The following is a 19,305-nucleotide window of genomic DNA, read 5'->3' as shown; positions in this document are numbered from 1 at the left end:
AAGTTATCCGATACTTGTATTAATGGAGGTTATAAATGACAATAATAATAATGGGATGGTTATTATCTCTCACCAAATATGCTAATTTGACCTTTTACTAGCCAACTCACCTTCTCAACAGCACGTTCATTGATGAGAGGACCAATCGTAACTGATTCATCCATACTATCCCCTATTACTAACTGACTTTTCATAGCATCAGCCAGTTTACTACAGAACTTATCATATATGCTTGAGTGAATAAGAAATCTATTTGCACCAACACACGCCTTGAGAACAAAAATAAAATAAATATAACTATTCATGAGCAATGTTATTTATTACATCAAAATAAACAAATTTTAATATTCACAAATCAAGCTAAAATCTTTCAAAAATTCAAACATTTTATTTTTATGCAAATCAGCTAAATTTTACATGAATTTAAAATATTCACAAAAAATGCAAAATAATATATTTATAATAAAATAATATATTTTTGTAGGGCCTGATTTATTTAAGGTATAGATGCAGGTTCGTGGGCACTTGAGAGTGAATTTTCTTTTTTTTTGCTTTTTATTATCCAAACAGTCTTGGCTATAGACTGTTAAAATTTCACAGCATTGTGAATAGTGGAACATACTCAAAAGACGATTTTAAAATATAGAAAACTGGTACAAACATTCTCTCTTTTTAATGCTTAGCAAGATTTAGCAAGGCTGTACATAAATAATCAAAAAGAAACATGGTGAAAAAAAAGTAATGATGGGATCTCCATATTATGCACTATATTTAACTTTTTACAAAACGATAATACATTTAAATTTGGAACAGTTACAGCCATTTTAATTATGAGCATTAGCAAACTTCTTACCGAGTGAATGGTTATGCAAATTAGCCATTATCTCCACTTGTGTTTTTCAGTTTACCATGGAAGTTCAAATCTAAATAGCTCGCACAATTTTTGTTTATTTTGAGTAAAGCTTTCACACAACGTTTATCAGTTGTTTATTAACAAAGGGGCGTCCAGGCGTATATTTAGTATGTTTTGTTTTCATATTACAAAGTTATCAAGCAGGATGTGTGCCGTATATTCAACCCCGGTCAGTATTTCACACTTCGAATGTCATTGTCCGAGAATGCAAAGCTTTAAAAATAAGTCCAGACGTCCTTTTGTTCGTAGAGATGTTGTCAAAATAGTGTGAAAATGTCAAGACAAACTGACAAGATCTGTAGGAGCTAATTAATTTTCAATCTCACTGACTAACCAGAAAACACGAACGGAGATGATGGCCGTTTTATGAAAGTGACGTTAATCGTCCACAAAAATGGCTATTGCATCACGACGACATGCCAAAATCCATCATACATCGACGCTTGCTGATGTTCAATCGTCAGATGAAAAAATAAAATAAAAATATTTAGAATACTTGGGAAACGGACGTAAAATTGTCCGCGGAGTCAAAACCTTGCGTGAAAACTGTCATGGCGTTGTGTTATCTTTTCCACTTAGGGAGGGGCACAATGGATTACGTAAAGCCGATGAGATATTCATACAGTTATACAAACATAGTGATCCCCATTGGGTGGGTTGAGTCTAAATTTACCTTTCCTCAAACCTTTAACAAATACTCTGTATGACGCAGTTTTTCACGATCTCCGGTGAAATGGGTCGTGCGAAGTTAGACGGCCAGGTTGAAATGGCCAACCTGGCCATAATATTTTGCTACACAACGGCTATTCACAGTTTTTGTACTCAATCGCTCAAACGCCGGTGAGAAAAAGTCGAAATGAAAGACAACTATTGTAAATCGAAACAGGTTTCATTCAACTACGAGCAGACACGTTGGGTCGATAAAAATTAAAACGAAGCCTGACCTCTGGAAATACCTCATTTATAGAGTGCCATAGTACCAGAGGTCGCCGAGCACGGCCGTACAGCGTACTTTGCCACATCGCTACAGTCGCATGCTAGCTGACAAGGGAGTTTCCGATTAAGGTAACCAAGATGGCATCGCAGAGTGCGTGATTTTTCCGCGGTGTTTAAAAACAGCATCTCGTTGCCGATGTTTCAGTAATTTTCGGGGTATTTTTTATTTTTAAGTAACCGAGCATTTCATGTTTGTGTATTTTGCCACAGTCATTCTACTAGGAGAGTGACTGTGATTTTGCCACTGAAAAGTTAGTTATCGATGACAGCACAGCAGTGGTCTGAATGGTGTTTATCCACTACTATATCGCAATGCTATCAGCACAGTGGTCGTTACAGCGAAACGACAAATGTAAAATTAGTCAGTTTTATAATGCCTTCGGAGACAAAAATTCGTGAAAAAAAAAATATTTAACAGTACTCCACTGGAAGCTGCCAGGCTAGAAGTTAAAAAAGTTTACTTATCATTTACAACTGTATGTTTTTTGTATTCCGCTTGTATGCTGGAAGCGTCTATGTCTACGTCTTGTCTTTTTTTTTGTAGTTTGCAAGACTAGTTGGTAGCGCTTGAGGTAAGTTAAACAGGGTCGCGGACAGGAAGTTACATATCGCCACACCGTAACTGAGGCCAGCAACTCATTTGCATATAACATCAACAGTGACTTGTCAATCAAAGAGCAACGTAAACAAACTTTCGGGACTTTTAATCACATACGCGTGCCTCGATTCCCTATATTTTAAAATCCATTTTTGGGCATGTCCAAAATTTCAACACTATCTAGCCAAGACTGTCTGGGTAAGAGAAGCAAAAAAAAAAAAAAAATTCACTCCGAGTGCCCACAAACATGCATCTGTACCTTAATCACACACAAAACAAAATAACATGACAGTGCTAAAATTAGTATTGTTTTAAATCCCAGGAGAGATGTCAAATAAATCAGTAATTGTTTTTTCAAGTAATAAACAGAAGCCCCTATGTTCATATATACCTGTCCACAGTTCCTGAATTTAGCCATCATGGCACCCACTACGGCTGCATCTATATCAGCTGACTCAAATACTATGAATGGAGCATGTCCACCTAACTCAAGTGCCACTCTTTTAATGCCTTCAGCTGCTTCACGCATTAAAATCTGAGAAAAACAAATTATTTATAGTTTAAATATAAATTGTAGCATGCCAATTAATCACATAATCTGAAGGGTGATAAAACTTATTTATAGATAATTTTATGCTTTTTTTTTTGTAGAGTCTACTAATTGAGATTTGATTGTAAATTAAAAACAAATGTCTAATTTAGGTGTTTATTTATGAGAATATTGTTTTTTTCTGTCATTTCACCATTAGTAAGACATAATTTGAGTGTGAAAAAGCAAGTAATACAAATAAATGTTATGAAAGATGATTATTCATGAATAATTTAGGGTGCTTGGGTAATATAATAATAATATGGTTAAGCGTATGAAAACATATATATGCACAAACAGCAGCTCATGAAATATGCCTTCAAATATTACAAACAATAGTATAAACATTTTATATCAAACACAGACTGAGATAAATCACAGGAACAGATTTAACAAGTGAGGCATTTTTAGCTTCATAATTAATAATGTGATGGGGCTGTTTGGACATCTAGTCTTATTATGCAATTATTTGTTTTTTCACTTAAATTCATTCTTGTGGTATAAATCATATTTTTAATATTCTTATCTTGTACAACCTTTTTCATGGCCCAAAAGTAAACTTTTGTCAATTAGCTCACAAAATCTCACAGAGTCTCACAAGATCTGGCATCGGCCATTTTTGTTTTTGTTTATGTCAACACTATAGGTTGTATGTCATTTGGGTTGCAACATTTTTACAAACAACTCGCTGCTAACTTTACGATTGTCAGGTTTTGAGTTACTGATGTAGAGAGGGAAGCATACGGTTACCATAGTAAATAGTTGACATATCAAGCTTAACAGTTTCTGTCAAGAAAATTTATTTGTTATCATCAGTGATGTTACCGGCTGCATAAGATGAGTGAAATACATGTACATGTAACTTTTTGACATTTAGATTATTTAATGAAAACATGAACTGGGAAATCTCCCACCATGTTTTCTGTTATTATTATTGACCTGAAAGAATTATTGTACCTTTAGAATATAATTATTTCTGTATTTCTGTGTAAATTTGATTTGTATGTTTTAGGGTAGATTATGTACTTTTTTTGGGGGGGGGATTATTGCAGCTACTTTCTTAGTTTTATTTAGTTATATATGTATATATTATTAATTTATTTTTACTGACATTATTGAATATAATTATTTCTGTACATGTATTGCAACATTAATATTCATTATGAAATATTTTTGTTTATTTATAACATTTGATTTATTTGTATATTCATTATAGGGTTTTTGCTTGATGCAATAAATAGAATATCTACAGTCATCGTACTGAAGTCACCTATTTTTTAAATTCATTTATTTACCACCCTCATCGGTCACAATAACATGACCCTCTCAATAGGCTATATCTATATTGGAATACAAAAGGTTATGTGCACTGCTGAGAAACAAAATTTAATGTTTTAATTTCATTTTCAGCAAGATTTACTGAATTTTCTGATTTATCAATATACCAATTTGAGTTTATTGTGACACAGAATTATTACAGTGTTTCACCAAAAACGTATATTGCACAGTTGCATTATAAATACTAAAATTATCCTACATTATATTCTGCAGCAAAGGATCCAAACCATGATACTAACTAGAAAACAACCCCACACACATTTCACCAAACTGTATTGAATTAAAGACACAATAGAGAAATGTGTAAAATGTGAGATATATTTACCTTGCCCACTTCAGTAGACCCTGTGAATGATATACTTGCAGACATTGGGTGAGTACACATCACATGACCAAGAGCTGCAGCATTGCTTCGTGAACTTGTGATGACATTGAATACACCCGCAGGAAAGCCTGCTTCTTCAGTTAGCTGAAATAAGTCAAATTATGAAGTATAAAATGATAGAAATATTATTAATTTGGACATTTTTAACATCAATCACGTATACATAAAGGTCATTGTTTTCAATACGAACCCCATAACAACATACTGTAACAGTGAATCGCTTTCATTTTTCGAGACAAATTGTCTTGAGTCATTGAAAGTTTCTCAGTCGTACTACAACATGGCATGTGTCAGAAACTTGCAAAATAGTGTTTTTACAAATGCCATGAAATCATCAAATTGTGATAATTTAATTCTAGCAGCGAAAAATTAAACAGTTTACAACACATGAAAAACAAGCATTGATAATGCATAGTCCCCATTCAGTATTAGCTGTAGTCGATGTAAATGTTGAGTACAAGTGACATGTAGAAATGAAAGATCAATGTTTTTTTAACACGGATTATAGATTGTGTTACTGTCAGTATAGTACCTACGTTGAAACTTTGAACTGAATTGGACTATATCTTACAGAGGAAATTGCATGAAAGAAAAAAAACGCAGCCAGTCGGGTATTCTTGTTCAAGTATCTCCAAAATAAATATGGCTTGCACCATAACTTGATTGATGTCTGCAATAGGCATGATAACATACAAAGTTTGATTGAAAATGCCCTATTCAACTTTGAATCACCCTGTTCAGCTCCAAGAAACAGTTCCGGACATGTTACAGAATGATATTTTACGTTTTTTTGACAAAATGACCACCATTTCGACAAATTTAATCAATTGCGACTAATAATGTTTCAAATGAATGTTTTCATGAACTATTTGAATATGTAAAAGGTACTATTGCAGATAGGATAGCTCTAGTTGTGTACAAGTATGACTAAGGGGTACAATTGCAGATAGTCATACTTGTACACAACTAGAGCTATCCTAAGGGGTACTATTGCAGATAGTCATACTTGTACACAACTAGAGCTATCCTAAGGGGTACTATTGCAGATAGTCATACTTGTACAAAACTAGAGCTATCCTAAAGGGTACAATTGCAGATAGTCATACTTGTACACAACTAGAGCTATCCTAAGGGGTACAATTGCAGATAGTCATACTTGTACACAACTAGAGCTATCCTAAGGGGTACAATTGCAGATAGTCATACTTGTACACAACTAGAGCTATCCTAAAGGGTACAATTGCAGATAGTCATACTTGTACACAACTAGAGCTATCCTAAAGGGTACAATTGCAGATAGTCATACTTGTACACAACTAGAGCTATCCTAAGGGGTACAATTGCAGATAGTCATACTTGTACACAACTAGAGCTATCCTAAGGGGTACAATTGCAGATAGTCATACTTGTACACAACTAGAGCTATCCTAAGGGGTACTATTGCAGATAGTCATACTTGTACACAACTAGAGCTATCCTAAGGGGTACAATTGCAGATAGTCATATTTGTATACAACTAGAGCTATCCTAAGGGGTACAATTGCAGATAGTCATACTTGTACACAACTAGAGCTATCCTAAGGGGTACTATTGCAGATAGTCATACTTGTACAAAACTAGAGCTATCCTAAAGGGTACAATTGCAGATAGTCATACTTGTACACAACTAGAGCTATCCTAAGGGGTACAATTGCAGATAGTCATACTTGTACACAACTAGAGCTATCCTAAGGGGTACAATTGCAGATAGTCATACTTGTACACAACTAGAGCTATCCTAAGGGGTACAATTGCAGATAGTCATACTTGTACACAACTAGAGCTATCCTAAGGGGTACAATTGCAGATAGTCATACTTGTACACAACTAGAGCTATCCTAAGGGGTACAATTGCAGATAGTCATACTTGTACACAACTAGAGCTATCCTAAGGGGTACTATTGCAGATAGTCATACTTGTACAAAACTAGAGCTATCCTAAAGGGTACAATTGCAGATAGTCATACTTGTACACAACTAGAGCTATCCTAAGGGGTACAATTGCAGATAGTCATACTTGTACACAACTAGAGCTATCCTAAGGGGTACAATTGCAGATAGTCATACTTGTACACAACTATAGAGCTATCCTAAGGGGTACAATTGCAGATAGTCATACTTGTACACAACTAGAGCTATCCTAAGGGGTACAATTGCAGATAGTCATACTTGTACACAACTAGAGCTATCCTAAGGGGTACAATTGCAGATAGTCATACTTGTACACAACTAGAGCTATCATAAGGGGTACAATTGCAGATAGTCATACTTGTACACAACTATAGAGCTATCCTAAGGGGTACAATTGCAGATAGTCATATTTGTACACAACTAGAGCTATCCTAAGGGGTACAATTGCAGATAGTCATACTTGTACACAACTAGAGCTATCCTAAGGGGTACAATTGCAGATAGTCATACTTGTACACAACTAGAGCTATCCTAAGGGGTACAATTGCAGATAGTCATACTTGTACACAACTAGAGCTATCCTAAGGGGTACAATTGCAAATAGTCATACTTGTACACAACTAGAGCTATCCTAAGGGGTACAATTGCAGATAGTCATACTTGTACACAACTAGAGCTATCCTAAGGGGTACAATTGCAGATAGTCATACTTGTACACAACTAGAGCTATCCTAAGGGGTACAATTGCAGATAGTCATACTTGTACACAACTAGGAGGTATGTATGGGGGTCTAAAAACTAACTCTGCGACGTGATTGTGCGACTCGCCGAATGTCGATTATTGCACTCTGCGACAGGATCGCAGTGTCACTCTGCGAAGAGCATTATTTTCCATTGGTTGGTTTGTCGAAAAGCGTGAATCTCAATGGTCGATCGATGTAAGGGTACACAGCATGCCTTATAGAAATGTTCAGTTTTAAATGGTTATTTCGCTGACTGCTCGCGAACTACGGTAAACAAGTATTTACCGACAACATGCCGCACGGTTCGGTAATCAGCAAGTATTTAACATTGATTTATTAACATGTATAACATCCCCCGAAGGGGATGAGAGGGGTTACAAAACACATGCACGTTGGTGTTGGGTGCCTTATTACGGTGTAACACCAGGGAGCTGGTAACATTAACGCCATCTTGAAGTTGCAAGGCTTCGTCCGCAACTATGCTCATTATCATAGGCAGCAGCTTCAAAGCGAGTAGAGCGCGAAGTACGTTTCACACGATGTTACTTTCTTTTTTTTGTCATTAGCAAGTATAATTTGTTATGACTATAGTCATCACTTTGAATTCCCAAATAAAGCGTGTAGCGGATCAAACTGTTTCTGGGCAATCAATATCGTTTTATAAAGAATATTAAGAGGAAAAACATAAAGCTGTGTGAATGGATTGAAACTACTGCTGAAGATGGAGACCTACTAGTAAAACGGCAGTGTCAACGGAAAATTAGATGATGCACGCTCTCTGCATAAACGGAAACGATGGCTTTGTTTATGTGGCCGATGTCGACGAGCAACAGATTTCCTGTACTCACTTCCTCGTCTGATAACCGGCCCTCAACGGTCTCACGTATCGGTGTTGTCATCTAGCGTTGATGCGAATATTTCAGCCTAATCGTCCCCTTCGAACCACTCGCGAGGTTGGTCATAATATGACCTAGACGTGCTTGCTATCTGTTGCGATTCCGATGAAAAATTCTTGAAAAATAAATATAAATTGCATAAATGAGGGTTGAACGCGAAAGTCCTGTAATTTTGCATCAGAATCACAACAGGCTGCAGGCAAGTCTAAATTAGTAAATCTAACCCTGAGTTGCAGATTTTTCTTTGCCTCGTCTATCATTGGCGTCTTTGCTTTCTTTCTTTTTATCGCCATTGCGTTAGTAAGATGGTGTTATTAAAATAGAATATAGACTTAGAAAATAAAACGATTTCTCAGACGAAGTCTTGACTGATAATAATGCTGACAATGGACGTTAGATAAATATGCATTGTTTGCGACAGGAAGCTTGTCACCCGTTCTATCAGAATCGTCAACAACAGAGTATAACCGGTAGTATACATACAAATGTATACATGGTATAAACATTGTGCAAATATTAACGAAACGTGTACGGTAGTAGTGTTAGCGTTTGAGCACTGGTCTTTCCGCAACATTTTAAAAGATCAATATGGACCACCGAAATTTGGTGTTGATTTAAAAAAATAAACCATAATTTTCAGTAATACTGACTTCAAAAATTATGATACAAAAATAATTACATTCATACCACAAACCAACACCGTTTTTGTTTACTTTTCACAACTATTACAAAGTATTTCATTTCTGGTGGTTAAAATACCAGCTGATCGATCGTAAACCACAAGTTTTGAGTTCGTTTATGATCTAAACGAAGGCAGACGATTGCAAACAACTGCTGTCATGGCAAAACGTTGCACGTCGTGAATGATTTTTTTTTCACTGCATGCAAATTATTTTCCCTGATACACTCAACAAAGTCAAAGCTGACGTACAACATTCGTTGCAGAACGCGTGAAAAGTACTTCGCGTTCCACTCGCTTTGAAGCTGCCGCCTATGCTAATGAGCATAGTCGTCAGGACGAAGCCTTACAACTCCAAGATGGTGATAACGTTACACTGTAAATAGGCAGTCAAAACCAATGTGCACGTTACACTATTTAATTTTTCTAGCCAGCGGTGTGATGTGTCTAAAAACCGTAAACCACGTGTCATTTGTTTGGTCCCACAATTTGTCTTCCATGTGCTTGCCGATCACTGAACAGTGCGGCATGTCGCCGGTACATAGTGTTTACACACTTTTTTACCGTACCTTTTTTACCATTTAAAACTTAATTTTTTATAAGGCCTGCGGTGAACATCGACCATTGGGATTCGTGCTGTTCGACCAACCAACCAATAGGAATTGTGCTCTTCGCAGAGTGACACTGCGATCCTGTCGCAGAGTGCAATAATCGACAGTCTGCGAGTCGCACAATCGCGTCACAGAGTTAGTTTTTAGACCCCCATACATATACATGCAACTAGAGATAGCCTAAGGGATACTATTGTTGATATTCTTACCTGTGCCAAAGCCAATGCAGAATAGGGAGTATCTTCAGATGGTTTGACGACAACTGTACAACCAGCAGCTAAAGCAGCAGCAGCTTTTCTTGTAATCATTGCACAGGGAAAATTCCACTAAAATAAACAGAATGGGTCAATATATGTTTCGAGAATATCTTTTAAGCAAAATAACCAAATTCTAATTTATGTAACTTTTTGTTAACACCACGTTGGCAATATAGTCACATTAAACACTGTGATTATTTTGAAATATGAAACAATCAAACTTAGAACATTTTGGAAGAGGTGGACATACCAAGTCAAACACATTGAGCACCAGTCAAGTACGATATGTGTGTTAGACTGAGCACAGAAATTCAATACATCTCAATACACTTGATTTGTTTTTTTAAGTTAGCACATAAGTTACTGATTCAAACCAAGCAATGTCAATTTCCATACCGGTGTTATAAGACTTGCCACACCAAGTGGTTGTTTTATCACTACGAGACGTTTACTCTTTGTCGGTGCCGCTATCACATCACCATAGATACGTCTAGATTCTTCTGCAAACCATTCCAACATGCTTGCAGCATACATAATTTCCCCCTTTGCCTCTTTTATTGGTTTACCCTAATGGGAAAAGTTAGTTTGAAAACATTTTATTTTTAATAAAAAAAAATATCATCCCAGTATTCGAGAATTCTCGATCAATTGAGTTGATACTGTACACATTCTGATTGATTGATGACAGAGTCAAAAGATCACGGCGGGAGATGTTTTGCATCAAGATCTGATACATTTATTATTCTAGCAAAAAAGTTAGTGATTGGATATGATAATTTTAAAGAAAAATTCTTACCATTTCCAATGATATTAGTTTAGCCAAGCTGTCTTTGTGTTCATGCATCAGTTGATCCAATCGTCTAAGTAGTAGTGTTCTCTCCTGGCATAAGATTTATACAAATCATAAATGTGTTTTTACAATTGACATAAATTAGATTTTCACAAAAAACTTAAATTAAATATAATTCTCAAAAATCGGTTATTTGCATTGGACTACATGGAGTTGATACAGTCAGGGAATTTTCCTTCAAGACAACACTTACGTCTACCATAGCCATGCATGTTATCAGAACAAGGCATTATTCGACCAAATTCAACATAGCAGAGTTTTGTTTTAATAAAACAATTTTCCATTTGCAATGCACTCAGCAGTGGATGAAATAACAATGGCTGATATGCGTTTAGAACTCGGAAGTTTTACGAGGGAAGCAACTCAACAACAACATCCCCCAGTGAGGTATAATTCTGTGCAATTATTTCGTCAATTTTACTTTAGCATAGTATCCTATAACAAGTGATTGCATAATAAAGTTACTTTAAAAACTTACTTACATTACTAAATTCTGTTGTAATAATGGACTTAATTCAGTTTTTAAAGATCATAATTACCCTAGCAAGTGTAGATTTCCAACTTTGAAATGCTTCATTTGCTGTCTTGATTGCAAAAACTGCATCAGACTCTGTCATATCAGGTACCACTCCAAGATGTTCACCGGTAGCCGGATTCTTTACTTCAAATGTTCCACCATTTGTAGCTGCTACCCACTTACCACCAATATAGGCTTTGTCACGAATGAATGGACTGAAAGACATATAGAAACAATTTATGAATCTAAACAAAAAATATCAATTACAACATGCACAGATTGAACTCTCACATGTTATGTTTCAGTGCAGTATATAGCTTTTGTTTGGGAGAGTTATTTGTGCTAATGATAATGGAGTTATTTGTCTTAATGAAAATGGAGTTATTTGCGCTAAAGATAGTGGAGGTATTTGTGCTAATGACAATGGAGTTATTTGTCTTAATGAAAATGGAGTTATTTGCGCTAAAGATAGTGGAGTTATTTGTCTTAATGAAAATGGAGTTATTTTCGCTAAAGATAGTGGAGTTATTTGTGCTAATGATAATGGAGGTATTTGTCTTACTGAAAATGGAGTTATTTATGCTAAAGCTAATGGAGTTATTTGTCTTAATGAAAATGGAGTTATTTGCGCTAAAGATAGTGGAGTTATTTGTGCTAATGATAATGGAGGTATTTGTCTTAATGAAAATGGAGTTATTTATGCTAATGCTAATGAAGTTATTTGTCTTAATGAAAATGGAGTTATTTGCGCTAAAGATAGTGGAGTTATTTGTGCTAATGATAATGGAGGTATTTGTGCTAATGGAGGTATTTGTGCTAATGGAGTTATTTGCGCTAAAGATAATTTGCGCTAAAGATAGTGGAGTTATTTAATATGCTAATGGAGTTATTTGTCTTAATGAAAATGGAGTTATTTGCGCTAAAGATAGTGGAGTTATTTGTGCTAATGATAATGGAGGTATTTGTGCTAATGGAGTTATTTGCGCTAAAGATAATTTGCGCTAAAGATAGTGGAGTTATTTATGCTAATGCTAATGGAGTTATTTGTCTTAATGAAAATGGAGTTGTTTGCGCTAAAGATAGTGGAGTTATTTGTGCTAATGATAATGGAGGTATTTGTCTTACTGAAAATGGAGTTATTTATGCTAATGCTAATGGAGTTATTTGTCTTAATGAAAATGGAGTTATTTGCGCTAAAGATAGTGGAGTTATTTGTGCTAATGATAATGGAGGTATTTGTGCTAATGGAGTTATTTGCGCTAAAGATAATTTGCGCTAAAGATAGTGGAGTTATTTATGCTAATGCTAATGGAGTTATTTGTCTTAATGAAAATGGAGTTATTTGCGCTAAAGATAGTGGAGTTATTTGTGCTAATGATAATGGAGGTATTTGTCTTACTGAAAATGGAGTTATTTATGCTAATGCTAATGGAGTTATTTGTCTTAATGAAAATGGAGTTATTTGCGCTAAAGATAGTGGAGTTATTTGTGCTAATGATAATGGAGGTATTTGTCTTACTGAAAATGGAGTTATTTATGCTAATGCTAATGAAGTTATTTGTCTTAATGAAAATGGAGTTATTTGCGCTAAAGATAGTGGAGTTATTTGTGCTAATGATAATGGAGGTATTTGTCTTAATGAAAATGGAATTATTTGCGCTAAAGATAGTGGAGTTATTTGTGCTAATGATAATGGAGGTATTTGTGCTAATGGAGTTATTTGCGCTAAAGATAATTTGCGCTAAAGATAGTGGAGTTATTTATGCTAATGCTAATGGAGTTATTAGTCTTAATGAAAATGGAGTTATTTGCGATAAAGATAGTGGAGTTATTTGTGCTAATGATAATGGAGGTATTTGTGCTAATGGAGTTATTTGCGCTAAAGATAATTTGCGCTAAAGATAGTGGAGTTATTTATGCTAATGCTAATGGAGTTATTTGTCTTAATGAAAATGGAGTTGTTTGCGCTAAAGATAGTGGAGTTATTTGTGCTAATGATAATGGAGGTATTTGTGCTAATGGAGTTATTTGCGCTAAAGATAATTTGTGCTAATGATAGTGGAGTTATTTGTGCTAATGTTAATGGAGGTATTTGTGCTAATGTTAATGGAGTTATTTGCGCTAAAGATAATTTGTGCTAATGATAGTGGAGTTATTTGTGCTAATGTTAATGGAGGTATTTGTGCTAATGTTAATGGAGGTATTTGTGCTAATGTTAATGGAGGTATTTGTGCTAATGTTAATGAAGTTATTTGCGCTAAAGATAATTTGTGCTAATGATAGTGGAGTTATTTGTGCTAATGTTAATGGAGGTATTTGTGCTAATGTTAATGGAGTTATTTGCGCTAAAGATAATTTGTGCTAATGATAGTGGAGTTATTTGTGCTAATGTTAATGGAGGTATTTGTGCTAATGTTAATGGAGGTATTTGTGCTAATGTTAATGGAGGTATTTGTGCTAATGTTAATGAAGTTATTTGCGCTAAAGATAATTTGTGCTAATGATAGTGGAGTTATTTGTGCTAATGTTAATGGAGGTATTTGTGCTAATGTTAATGGAGTTATTTCGCTAAAGTTAATGGAGTTATTCGTGCTAATGATAATGGAGGTATTTGTGCTAATGTTAATGGAGTTATTTCGCTAAAGTTAATGGAGTTATTCGTGCTAATGATAATGGAGTTATTTGTGCTAATGTTAATGGAGTTATTTGTGCTAATGATAATTTAGGCAGAGGGTTCTCGGAACACGCCTATTCACATAGTTCATACCCACCATGGACTTCGGTCAGTCAAAATGACTATTTTGAACTGTAGGCATTAATCTGTGATTCAGCCAATGACGGAAAAATAAATCTAGGTCAGGGGAAGCCCTGTGACCTCAAGATTTTCCCTCACATCATGAACCATGTGACTGAGGCCATGAGGCGTAACCATATGGTTGAATATGTCACTTTTTGTTCTTTCTTTCTCCGCCCGAGGACTCAGCCAACGCTATGGAAGAAGTGGGGTGGTTGGGGGGGGGGAGTCTGTGGTGGGTATGAACTATGTGAATAGGCGGGTTCTGAGAACCCTCTGCTTAAATTCACTACGTTCAATTACCCACCATAGACTCCGGTCAGTCAAAATACTATAGGCAGAGTCAGACACCGATAGGTGGCGGGTTTCCGAGTAAACAGAAAGTGAGGAAAAGTGTGTCCCAGTCCGGGATAATGCTCTCCAGTAATAGACTACCACCTAGTTAAGACCAATGCAGGAAATGGTGTCTTACCTTGCCTTTGCCGTCCCTGGAGCAAGAACCAAAATGTTGCTACGGTGACAGCAACCGTGCGCCCAAGAATGCCCCAATTTTGGGGTCACTAGCTTGAAATAGAGACCGAAACAGGGCATAGGCGAAAGACAGACCTGGTAATTCCAGGGGGTGCCGAAGGTAGAAATCTGTCTGCAAAATTGCTGAGACTGACTTATCGCCTATGTGCAGATTTCCCTGTGGTCGTTTGAGCTGGGTCAGCAACCAAAGTCTGATCCACTACGACGGGACCCATCCTGAGGAACTATAGACTTCTAACACAGTCGCAGTAATCCACCTGGTGATGGAAGTCGGGAAGGCTGGCCTGTCTTGCTTGCCTTGGCCGTAACACAAAAAACATGTGCTTGGCACCCAGTCTCAAATCCCTAGTACGGTTTTCATAGCAACTCAATGTTCGAACCGGGCCAAGAAGCAATTCCTTCTGATCCTCCGGGCTGGTAATGTTTGACAGCCGGGGGATAACGATCGACTAGGGATCGTGTCCTGGGATTTGGTTCTTAGTGAGAAACCCGATTCATGTCTTTAGCACAACTTGATTGTCCATAAAGGTGGTACATTGTCCGAAAAGGACAATGTCAATTCTGACCGACACCTACCTGAGGCGAGGGCCAGTAGGAAGACTTAGTGGTGCTGATTGGGGAGAGACAAAGGGCGGTCCCACAGCCAAAACAGCCCAGAGGCTACCCACTAGGGTATCTGCCACTCAGTGTTCTGCAGGCGGAGCTGCCTGACAGGGCGTCTGCCAGACTGCTCCCCTGGAAGGTGGTGTGTGGTTAGCTCCACATTGTATTCTAGGCACCAAAGGAGAATTCGCTCTGCTAGGACTGACAACGATGGGGGATGCGTCCCCCCTCCTTGTAGATGGAGATCACCGCTGTGTTGTCTGTGCGGAGCAAGACTCTGTGGTCTCGAACTATGGGTAGAAAGTGTGGTAGTACTAAATGTACTGCTTTCAGTTCGAGCCAGTTGATATGGCGGTCCCAAAACCAATGCGAGGGCCATATACCTTGAGCTTGTTCGTCCAATAGATGCGCTCCCTAGTCTTTGAGGGTCACGGCTGTGAGAGTGGGTCCAAGGGGACCTCCTCCCTGAGGTAGACCATTGACGACCACCAGGGCAGGGCTTCCATAACTTGGTCCAAGAAAAACTCGCCTGTCCTGTTCCCGTAGGTGTGCTTGGTGTTGTAGCAAAACATGCATTGTACCGGGCGGCTGTGTAATGTGGACTGGGGAACTACCCTTCCAACCAAGGTCATCATTTTGATGATCTGCATTAGTTCTCGGAGAGACACTGAGGAAACGCTGTTTGGCTAGGTTGCTAGCGCCAGGCAACACGCTTGGAATAGATGTACCAAGCCTACCTCTGTGTCGAACCCCATGCCCAGGAACACTAACTGTTGTGTTGGGTAGGGATGAGACTTTGTCTGATTTACTAAAGAGCCCAACTGGTGAAGTAAATCCTGTGTTAGCCTTACTTGCTCGGCTAATAACCCCTTGTTTGGGTTATGTAATAACCAGTCGTCTAGGTACGGTTTGATGTGTACCGACGTTTGGTGAAGCAGCAGCACCACCTGTTCCATCCATTCTGGTGAAACGTAGAGGGCTGTGCATAACCCAAGGTGGGGGGGGGCACCCAAGATTCGATACTTGGCCCAGCTGGGCAACTCGAAGGAGATGGCACCTCCCCAGGTGCATCGGAATGTGCAGGTAGGCCCCGCTTAAGTCTAGTGAAGCTAGCCAGTCAAAACGGTGGATGGAGGATGCATGGCGTCTGCATGCTGACCCAAATCGAGGAGCAACTACTGATTCAGTCTGCCTAAGTCCAGAACTGGATGCCCGCCACCTATAGATTTTGGTACTACGAACACATTTGAATAGAAGCCTAGACTTAATGCCGGCTGATCTACCTTGTGTATGGGGCCCTTTTCCAGCAAACTGTCTACTTTCTGTCTGATTGCTTCCGCCTTGCGGGAGTCCCCTGGCAGGGCCCCCAATGGGAGAGACACTGATAGTGGAGATGGAGATTTCAGCAGTATCCTGTAACCGTGTGGAATCACCTGGAAGTCCAGAGATCGGTCACCCGCTGCCTCCAAACCGGAATTCACCGGCACAATCTGCATGTGACAGGGATAGGTGGTAATGGGTTCGACGGCTGTAAGGTGTGGGTGCTCTCTCCTCCCATGAGGCGAGTCTCCATGAGGCCTGAAGTAGACAATAAGTTGGCCTCTCGCATGCCCAACCCCCCGTTGCAAGGGTAAGCGTCAAACATGCTTGCCCCGCTGCTGGTGGTTCACTAATAGGGGTGTCGCTTGGTCTAGGAGGCTGGTGCGTTTTGCCTCCGAGGTCTCAGAGCACAATAATGCGATCCAGCAATTCTGTTCCCGAGGCGGGATGGATAGTCTCGGATTATGACGAGGATGCCCATGGAATGCGGCCATCCCCTTTTACCCGGTTCACCAAATGGAAATTTGTGGTATTGGGGTCTGGGAAGGAGTCCTGGGATCTGGTCAGGGCGTTTGGTCTCATCCCACACATTGGGGTCTGATCCCGAAACCACACTGACTGGGTATAGTTTGGCCTAGCGGAGAGAGTGTTGCAGAAGATTACCCCACTCATGGGCCTTAGGCGTTAACACCATCTGCACACCCTAAACCATGCTCAGTACTCGGCCGGACCAGGGGGGACGTGTCGACATGGGTGCTTTGGATCCCTGCGCCTGTGAAGCAACAGTAAGTGGTTGCTTTTAGGATCGAGGGTGAGGGTATGTACATCTTATCAATAGGTTCGTTGATACTTCGCATCACCCCAACGGCGTGGCTCATTGAGTCATTACGAATCGATGACTCTGCAGGGCCGCCCGAGGTTACCCACTGTATATGACGAGGACGAACTGCTTCTCATGACACCACGGTTGGTCCTCTTCGGGAATGCCTGTGGGTCGGCAGGAAGGGAGTAGATACCCACGGCTGAGCCTGGACTCAAGGGTAAATTCCTGATTTTCTGCATGGCAAACCCGGTACCGGTAGACTCATGCCAACACACAACTCACTTTAACTGATTTTTACTGGATGCGCGACCTTGCTGTAAAATACGAGCAATGCGGTCAGTCTCAGCAATTTTGCATGGCTCTGGAAAACATACCAGGCCTCAGAATTCCAGTAAATACATACGTCTTCAAGGCAAAAACCTGCACGAAATCACGGCAAAAATAGCATTTCAGATACGGGTTCCATGCTGGTAAATTTTTATTATAACCACTGCACAGTCGCCTCGAAAATTGAGGAGACAAAAAAAATATGTACAGATTTTAATTCAAAATTAATCTTGCCTTCCTATTGTCCCAGAGCATTTATGTACCAAGTTTTATTGAAATGTGATGATTAGTAATAGAGATATCAGTGGAAAACAGGAAATTAACTAATTACGCAAATTATGTGAAATGTGATATAAGTACTTAAATGAGTCATCGATGGAAAAACCGAAAATTTACTAATCACTATGCAAATTAGGTTATTATATGCACAGATTTTTACTCAAAAATTATTCAAATGAGCACATTAGTTCAGAGCATCTATGTTTCATCAAAATCCAACAAGTGGTTGTCCAGATATCAGTGGAACAGTCATGGAACAGCTAAAAATTAGCTAATTATTATACAAATTAGGTAATTAATATGCATGGATTTTTACCAAAACCTAATCAAATCTGTGCATTTGTATCAAAAAACAATGTATGGTTCTTGAGATATCAGCGGAACAGGCTGACACGCACACACACATACATACAGACACACTAAAAATTCTTTTAAATTAACTTTGCTATATATAATCCCTTATGCATAGCTTTGAAAAAATTCACATCTATTCTGATCACTCAAATATACTAGTATACTGGTATACAGTTAATATCTATTTTTACATTAAGTCATATTGTGCCAAGAGCACATTAAAACACAAATCAACATGTTCATTATGGTGGATATGTTTGCAATGGTAGTCAGAAACTACAATGAACAAGAACAAAAACATCAACAATGAATTATGAGTGTTAAAGATGAACAAACCTTTGGCTGGACATTATTCGGATTCCAGTATTGCACACCTGAGAAAACAGAATAAATGTATTATAACACACACACAAGTTATGGCAGTTGTGAAACCAAGTGACATGCAATCACTATCCATGATAACAATAGCATGTCTCAGGCATGTCTGAAGAACAGTTGACATGACATGTGGCATGACAATAGTTAATGAATCAACAAATAAACTGACATGCATATGTATAACTTGTTTGTATATGTCCAAACATCGTACAGACACAAGTACCTGTTTTAAACTACCTTATATCTGATGGGAAAAAATAACATAACTATTAAAACAAACTTGTCTCTTGAGAATCTAGATCAAATAACAAATGCATTGATGGATAAACAACAATGTACAATATTTTCTTTGCATGTCAAAAGCAAGCGATACAAATCTTCAAATAATGCAATAATGTATTTGAACATTTTGCATGGAAAAAATTAGATAAAAACAATTATGACCAAAATTAATAAATTATTAATCAATTATTTTATTTCACTGTACATTTACATAACCAGGTAAGTGACAAACTAAAGACAATAAACTTTATTAGCAAGCTCATTTAAGCAACCAAGTGTTTGGAATAAATTA

At 37.9% G+C, this 19,305-nt stretch overlaps 1 protein-coding gene across 3 annotated transcripts in view; it reads right to left on the bottom strand.

Annotated features, from left to right (window-relative positions):
- The window catches only part of LOC100367735 (succinate-semialdehyde dehydrogenase, mitochondrial-like), a 30,798-nt gene that overhangs the window by 1,560 nt on the left and 9,933 nt on the right, over positions 1–19,305 (bottom strand). For all 3 annotated transcript variants that reach the window (XM_085496749.1, XM_002737833.4, XM_085496748.1), the window contains 8 exons: positions 18,690–18,727; positions 11,345–11,537; positions 10,752–10,835; positions 10,352–10,522; positions 9,908–10,024; positions 4,760–4,903; positions 2,899–3,042; positions 111–269 (listed from right to left, as the gene is read on the bottom strand). In XM_085496749.1, coding sequence (XP_085352875.1) covers positions 111–269; positions 2,899–3,042; positions 4,760–4,903; positions 9,908–10,024; positions 10,352–10,522; positions 10,752–10,835; positions 11,345–11,537; positions 18,690–18,703 — 1,026 coding nt within the window. In that variant the 5' untranslated portion in view covers positions 18,704–18,727. The remainder of the gene's footprint in view (positions 1–110; positions 270–2,898; positions 3,043–4,759; positions 4,904–9,907; positions 10,025–10,351; positions 10,523–10,751; positions 10,836–11,344; positions 11,538–18,689; positions 18,728–19,305) is intronic.

Source organism: Saccoglossus kowalevskii, chromosome 3, assembly GCF_978046115.1.
Source record: "Saccoglossus kowalevskii chromosome 3, keSacKowa6.1, whole genome shotgun sequence".
Lineage (NCBI taxonomy): Eukaryota > Metazoa > Hemichordata > Enteropneusta > Harrimaniidae > Saccoglossus > Saccoglossus kowalevskii.
Note: the sequence above shows the minus strand (reverse complement) of the source record. Positions and strands in the feature narration are given on the sequence as shown.